Consider the following 7,661-nt stretch of genomic DNA (forward strand, 5'->3'; position numbering starts at 1 on the left):
GCTGCACAGTGTTTCTCCTTCATCAAACCTGACTTTCAACTTTAAAGGTCGCACTGCTCCTATTGGCTAAACCTAAGCGCTTTCTTTTTATTACAAAATTATCGATGAGGAGTGATGCTCTGGTATTCAAAACACATTTGAAATGTGAAAATGCTCCTTCATAGTTAGGTTAGGTTAGCAAATGGAGGTGGGAAAATCAAGTGGCAGGAAACGACAGTGGACAAGGAATCCAAAAAATACCTTTCCTCTGTCTGCCAAGAGAGCACGACTTTCTTATCGACAAGCAACACGAGAAAAAAAGTTGGTTCAAAAAAAAAAATTCAGGCAAAGGACAAGGGAAAAATCACAAGGAAGGTAGCCGACAAATGTAGAGACAGGAACTTGGAGGACAAGGCAGCAAGACGTGTGGTGCTTGACATTTACTTTTTACACACAGATTAGTGGCACACACATTTAAATGGGTTGTGGCACAACGTGCACATCGCCATAACGATATTACGCAGAAAAACACTTTCTTCATGGAAAAAAATGCAATACAAGATATTTAAGAAACAAATATACATAAGTATGAACACATGCCAAAGCATGTTACGAGTCCGAGCATCTTTGTCCTGCAGACCAATGTAACATAAAATAAGTCATTGAAATTCACACACAAGCACAGTGCTCTTGGTAGTTCTTGTGACATTCCAGGAGACGTGGCAGCATTTTGGAAATCCAAAGCGAGCTGTCAAAAGTGATCCTCTGAAGAGTGCAGTCTGTGCCATTATCAACCACAAAATCACACCAGGAGAGTCCAGTCAAAGCCATTTGCCCCTGGACCTGGTAAAAGTACTTGTGCGTTGGTTTAAGAACTCCATTCTTCAGGTAGGGTGCCGTATTCACAGCATTTTCTAATTCCTCACCCCGTTCCTTGGCAGCTGAGAGGGTCTTAACTTCAAGGAGACCAAAATCTCCTCCCTGCTCTACAACACGGTCAGGCGTTGCACCAAGAACAGGGACACCAGGGTTGACGCACAACCCACAACAGTAAATCCTAACTGGGACCTTTTTCTTGTCTATGTAACGCTGCACGGCTGCATCTTCATTCCTTAAACCATCAGCCATGTATTTGGTCTGCATCTGGCTAGACCCGAACAACCTCTTAAAAAACTTCTCATCAGCTGGCTTCTTCCGTGACACCACATCTCCAAAGTGTGAAGCAGTCAGGCGCTTGGATCTCTCGAAGCTCCATGTTGTAGAGCCGCTCTGCATCCTAGTCGCTTGCTCAAGGGCCCATGAGTCTTCTAAAGTAAGCTCACAGGAGCCGAACGTGTACCCAGCTGGCACATGCTCAACCCACAGGGCTTGCACCGGCAACCTGATTGGCATCTGGCTGAGAGCCTCCTCCTGACGTGTTCTTTTCACTTGTACGGGCTGAAAGTGGTTGTCCTCCAGCGTCTTGCATAGCATGGCGTTTGGAATATTTTTCTGTGTCTGATACATTCTCTTAATATGGTCTTCTGTTACTGTCAGAGAAACTGTGGTTTCTTGAGTTGCATACCTGCCAGCTTTCATTGGCATATGTTTCACAAAACGCAGTTTTGAGAACTCGCGTGTGTGCACGTTGGCCTTCTTTGCCCCAGTACCCCATGCTCTGGGTTTGTCTGTACACGACTGTGTGTCTTGCACGTAGGCTGCCCCAGAGCGCTTCAGGTCTAATACAAACCATAGAATTGCTACTACATGTTTACAAACACCTGCAGCTCCAGCCCGGCAGTTGCAGGTTCCTTCGTCCACAGTTCCATTTGACGAGAGCACAGCAGCAGTGTTATATAATTTTGCCAAAGAGAATGATGCCTCCACTGTTGCTTTAAGAAAAGTGGATCTGTCAGCCTTGCAAATAAGAACATTGTGCACCTTCTCTGCTTTGAACATCCTGTATCCGCTTACAGTATGCTTCTGAGCACCACGTGAATTCTGATGTGCCAAGATTCCTTGCTCTGAGAACCCATCTGGAACGTCTTTTAACTGTTTTGTCCATGGCCCTTTCGGTAGCCTTGCTTGGAGAGGAAGTGCATTATGAATGGCTTGCAGTGGTACCTGCAACATGGGTATAAGCAAGTGTCAAAATGTTTTCTTTGGCACTCCACATATAAACAGAGCATGGAAGCATACACAGCTGATCATGGCATCACCAATGCGATCTTGAAATAAAGTATTCATTCATTGTGTCTTGGTTACTTGTGGCAAGCATGCTTGAAAAGCAACGCTGAACCCATTTCATTTACTACGCGCGGTCGTGAAGAATGTTGCACAAGGACGGCCTCGGTAAACCACCAGCTAACTAAAACTCCGAGGCCGCCCAAGTACAAGGTACTGGCGCGTCCATGTTTTTCACGTTAGCAAAATATCCGCCGCAGTTTTTTTCGACCGCGTTCGCGTTACTTGTAGCCACCGAGGCACGTTCATATTTTGGCTGCGCCTATCTGCACTCCACGGTAGTAACAAATGGACACCGCGACCGAGATAGTACGAGCCGTCAAACTCGTTGAATATGGCACAGACAGCAACTACTATTTGTATCGCAAAAATATGCTCAGCTACACACAATGTAACAGTGCTTGTTGGTTCTGCTTCGCACTTGCTGCGTGCTATTCGAACAACACTATAGGCAAGAAAATGCGCTCGCACAAGCTAAGCACCAACTCAACTACTACTTTCTTCCAAGATGTACTCATTGAACGAATGCGCTGTCCGTTTCTTTCGACGATATACTTGTTTCAGACTCGTCCGTAGACTAAATAGCACGCTATAACCAAAAGATTGAATGGGCAGTGCGCGATAACGACGTATTTTGCTAAAATATAGCGCGTACATTCTCACAAGACTATGTCGCACTGTTGCAACAAACATGAATGCGTACGCTACGTACTACGCCTGCCGCCGGGACAGCCGCAGAAACTTTGAAGGTTCGCGACGGGCGACCAGTAAATAAATGCACTGTTAGCGCGCGCTTACCAGCAAAACACGCCTGCTAGCCGTAGGATCGCGCTCGTGCCTTCTGAAGCATAGCTAAAACTATACACTGGCACATGTGCGCGCTTCACGAGCGCTCACGTGCGAAAATACTCGCTTCGCGCTCGTAGCGTCGGCTGCAAAACCACAAAAAAAGTTGTACGGCAATGCAAAGATCACTTGCGCGGCGCAAGCATGCTACAAAAGCATTGCTAGCATCCCAAAAAAAAGTTTTGTTTACCTGCTTTTGCGCGACGTCCATGTCGAACCACTCCTGCGCCGGATCCTGCCCGGCAAGCCACGCTCACAATTCCCAGCCTGCTTTGCGGCGGTCGCGTAGGGGGCGCGCGCAACTTTCCGAAATGGTCCATTGTGAAGTGCAGATGGTCGGCTGAACTGGATGGAGGAGGGACAGCTGGCGTGCAACTTCTTCGCGGATGAAGTCTTGGATATTCTGCATAAATTGAGACTGTTCCGCCGACGACGTAGCCAGTGCCAAGCCAGCAATGCCGGCAGATGCGGCAGCCCCGCCGCGTAGAAGCGCGTTGCTTTCGTAGCTCGTCAAACCTCTGGCACAGGGTTATAATGTCGGATACGGAAGTAGGGTCCCTGGCCGACATCATATAGTACGCATCATCAGTGAGACCTTTTAGAGCATGTGTGACTCGTTCGGGCTCCGGCATGAACGGATTGACACCGCTTGCAAAGGTCAACCACGTCCTCAATGTAGCTGGTAAACGTTTCCTCGGGAAGTTGAAGCCGTGCATTGAGGCGTCGTTCGGCGCGGAGTTTGCGTATCGCAGGACGGCCGAAGACATCCGCGAAGTTCTCCTTGAAGACAGACCATGTCGAAAGATCGGCTTCGTGGTTTCGAAACCACAGATTTGCCACGTCCGTGAGGTAGAAGAGGTCGTTGCTCAGTTTTATGGAATCGTCCCAGCGGTTGTAAGTGCTGACGCGCTCGAAAGAGGCCAGCCAGTCGTCAACGTCATGGTCGTCGGTAGCATTGAAGAAAGGTGGGTCACGGGGGCGTTGTGCCCCGGGACAGAAGATGGTGGCAGGAGTGGCAGTGATGGGCGCCGATGGTTGGCTGGGAGCGTCCTGCATGGTTGTGACCGAAGGCGGTAGCGTGCGGTTCCGAAGTTCCAGGGTGAAATTTTCGAGGAGGACTGTGGCGACGACCGAGACACCTCCACCAAGTGTAAGGTGTTTATTGGAGCACCAAGACCGTAAGCAACGTCGGCAAACCGAAGCGACGGGGGTAGCGTTCGAACCAACAGCTTGCCAACAGTGCAGTGCCAACAAGGCTCCGGCTCCACTTCGTCTACCTCTTCGGGTTGGCGCGCGAGCTGACGGCGATCGGGATTACTACATTTCAAACTTTCTATCTTCAGAAGAGTGATCCTAATTTTTCAAGCAGCTTACTTTATCTCTACACGTGCGCTCATAAAACTAGGTTAGTAATCAAATTCAATCAGGCCATTATGCTCAACGTTTTGGGGAGAAAAGAATTAAAGCAAGCGAGATTCTTTCTTTGAGAGCGGCAATGAGTTATGTGGTTTACTTGAGTCGGAGATGTAAAGTGATATCAGTGTCCTTCAATCGAGTCTCGTATTATAGAGACAGTAAAACATCACAGAACCAAATTATCACAAGTCGTGCAAACTGGTTAGAACCAGCCTTTGGAGATTTTTAATGTGTCCCAGGTAATAATGGTGATTCGGCACATTCGGTTATAGTGCCGGAAATGAACTTATTATATTGTGCGGAGGTAATTACTACGCACAATATCGTTCTGTGGCATTGAGAAATCTGCGCACATAACCTGCAAAGTCATATATTGTTAACACGAGTAATTATTTGGTCCTAAGCTGCTAGGAGTGCTAGTGTAGATGATATGTAATTAAAATATGCTTCGTACGTAGCCCTAGCCATCGAGAAATTCTGTGGAATTGAACACTGTGAGAACTGGCTTTCCCTTCGTCTTGATCATGGCCCCTGCAAAAACAGACAGAAATAGTGACACACACATCCAGCATATACCTTGTTTTCGGCTGAACAGCCTTAAAGTAAAAAAATCAGCGCGCGTGCGTACTGGCTGAGGCGCCTACTCATCCGTACACAGACGTGGATAAAACATGCTGAACGTCTGGTAATCATCGTGACACACTGGAGGAATGGTTGAGCAACCAGAGCACTTGAACAAACTGTTATTTTAGGTCAGCCTAAATTTTTGTTAATGAATCGTACAGTACACAAAGGAGTGCTTTAAAAGAAATCGTTTTACATTACCGACGATGTGTTGCCACTATCACACATATGCCTCTACTCTTGCCTTTGCTATCGTACAAAACATGCAAGGGCTATATTCTCTTCGAATTGTGCCTCCTTATAGAGAAAAAACTAAAATTACGCTCATTCTTTCCTCAGGAGAAGAACATTCTAAGCTCACGTCGAAGGGGCGTTCTAATCACATCTCCCGCTCACCCATTGCTGTTGTTTTGATGATAGTTTGACAACAGCGACGCGCATCACCACGTTAATGGGCGCCACAGATGAGGACCGCCAGCCCGTTTTCATACGCCGCACATATGCTATTCAACTTCGATAATGCACTTCACATGTTTCTTAATCCTAGCGTGATTATTTAACGAGACGCTGGTCAACAAAAGTAGTGCTAAGTTTGCGCATCTCGTTCTGAGCTTCGTGAGCGACCGTTAGTACAATGAAATTGCGCATTCACAACTAAGTTTTTTTTAAGGCACCGGAAAAGAACTTGCTGGGTTACTGACTATGGCGTCTATGAATAAAATAATATTAAACATTAGGCAACCCATCATGGCTAGCCGCGAGTTAATAGAAGAGGGCTTGAGAAGACTGGTCGCGTGTGAATGTGCTCCCAATATCGACAATCCAACGATCAACACCCCTAACCGAGTAGGGTCTCACCAACGGCACAAGCGGTGAGGGCATTGGCTATGGCTGCGGCGACCAGGGCCCGCAAGAGGAGTGAGACTACGTCGCCGGAGCGGCTGAGTGCGAGGGCGCTTAGTACGCCCAGTGTAATGCACAGGGAACCCACGTTGGTGAAGCCGCATAGCGCGTACGTTAGGACGCGCCGGGTACGCACCTGCGAGAGATAGCGAGGGCGGAGAAGCAGAGCTAACGGTGGAGCACTGGCGCGATGAGTGCCACTGTTCACGCGGCTGGCTTTCAAAGTCCGCTCTTCCTAGTGGAACAGACATAATCGAAGAGATTATATCATGCGGCGACCTGTTAGCAGTATAAATTGCTGTTGACCTTACAGCGCATAACGTTAATAACATGAATAAGGCTATTCTCGCGGTTTGACATGTAGTCTTGAGCGCACTAACTCTCACACTATGCATGATGATGACTCAAATAGCTTTTTAGTGGAAGGGATGATGATCGGAGTGTGAGAAGAAAGAAGGGCCGTAATTTAATGGTTCCATAAACAATTAGAACGTTCCTCATACGCCGCACAGCCCATGGGTGTGTTTTTCATTTTGTGTCGTTTGAAATGCGGCCGCTGCAGCGCAAATTCATCCGGCATTCTTGTCATCCACGTGCTAAAACCGCGAAAATTATCAGGACTTATTTTATCTTGCGTTCTCGAGCTGAGCATCTGAATGGCGCAAAGTAGCCACAGGGGAGGCAATTTTTGATGGACGACCCGGGTTAACGCTGGCGCAAACTCCAGTCATGCAGCGCAGTAGTGGGTGCTCCCAAAAATCTTTTAGTGCAAAGACACGCATACGCTCAGCACTACCAGGCCAAGAATCGTGTTCCATCTCTTGTTGCGGAAGCAACACTACGCTGGTCGTCGAGCCATTTCGCTTGGCACAGCGTGAGCCAAGCTGCGCTTGCGCGACAAGCCGCATGACGTCAGAGGCAGCTGCTGGTGTGTCAGAGCTGCCGTCGCGGCCGAGCTTCTCCGTGCGTCCTCCGGTGCCAGAGAAGTGACGTCATAACCACTCCCCGCGCCAGCTGCGCATCACTCCCTCCATCGGTCGTGCGGAGAAGAGGTGTGCGAGCGCGCGGGGCCAGAATCGACCAACTATGGAGAAGGAGAGCCCGGCCGCTGCTCAGCGCGTAGCCTAAGTTATCCTAAGCGTAGCCATGCAGTCGTTGCTTTCGGAATTAAACTTGTTTGAGGCGGAGGTAAGCCACTGCCAATTTTTTGGCGCAATTTCTTTCGAGTCAAAATAAGTCGGAGCGAATTCGAAACATCATGGTCCGGGAAAGTAGGCGGGCATCTTAACTACTGACCCACTGCGGCAGGTGTTTTTGCTCGTTAGAACCACATTTAAGCATGCTTCAACCTCTGCCATTTTTGGCGTCTACATTTTGCATCTTATATAGGTAGTACTACGTGGCATACATGCCGCGTCGTTCATGGGTTATAACAGCAACAGGATTGTATGCAGCAGCTACTGCAGCTTCAGAGAAGTTGCCTCGTGGATTCCCAGCAAGCGCTCGCTGCGCGTCAGTCCGCACCGATAGGGACGCACTGAGAGCGGGTCCGGTGAGCTGCCGGTAGGCGACAATCTCGTTAGCGAGCAGTCCGGTGGCGAGCAGCCGGGCGCCAGCGTGTGCCTCGGCTGCACTCACGCCCATGAGCAGCACGAGGGGCTCGAGAAGCG

At 48.7% G+C, this 7,661-nt stretch overlaps 1 protein-coding gene across 1 annotated transcript; it reads right to left on the minus strand.

Moving 5' to 3' along the window:
• Positions 1 to 305: 305 nt before the first annotated feature.
• LOC146200479 (uncharacterized) lies at positions 306 to 3,370 on the minus strand. Its single transcript, XM_084595532.1, has 2 exons — positions 3,239 to 3,370; positions 306 to 2,082 (listed from the first exon to the last, which is right to left on the minus strand). The coding sequence occupies exons 1-2, from the start codon at positions 3,257 to 3,259 to the stop codon at positions 649 to 651; spliced, it is 1,455 nt and encodes a 484-aa protein (XP_084451658.1). The 5' UTR covers positions 3,260 to 3,370; the 3' UTR covers positions 306 to 648.
• Between the last annotated feature and the right edge of the window lie 4,291 nt (positions 3,371 to 7,661).

This window comes from Amblyomma maculatum, chromosome 2 (assembly GCF_055883805.1).
Source record: "Amblyomma maculatum isolate TAMU_Amacu chromosome 2, ASM5588380v1, whole genome shotgun sequence".
Taxonomy (NCBI): Eukaryota; Metazoa; Arthropoda; class Arachnida; order Ixodida; family Ixodidae; genus Amblyomma; species Amblyomma maculatum.

What these genes read in the sequence shown, in the direction of transcription:
- LOC146200479 (XM_084595532.1), bottom strand. Translation starts at nt 3,259, where the DNA reads ATGGACGTCGCGCAAAAGCAG. An exon ending in TGGACGTCGCGCAAAAGCAG is followed by an intron (nt 2,083 to 3,238) that starts GTAAACAAAACT and finishes CCCATGTTGCAG; the next exon opens with GTACCACTGCAAGCCATTCA.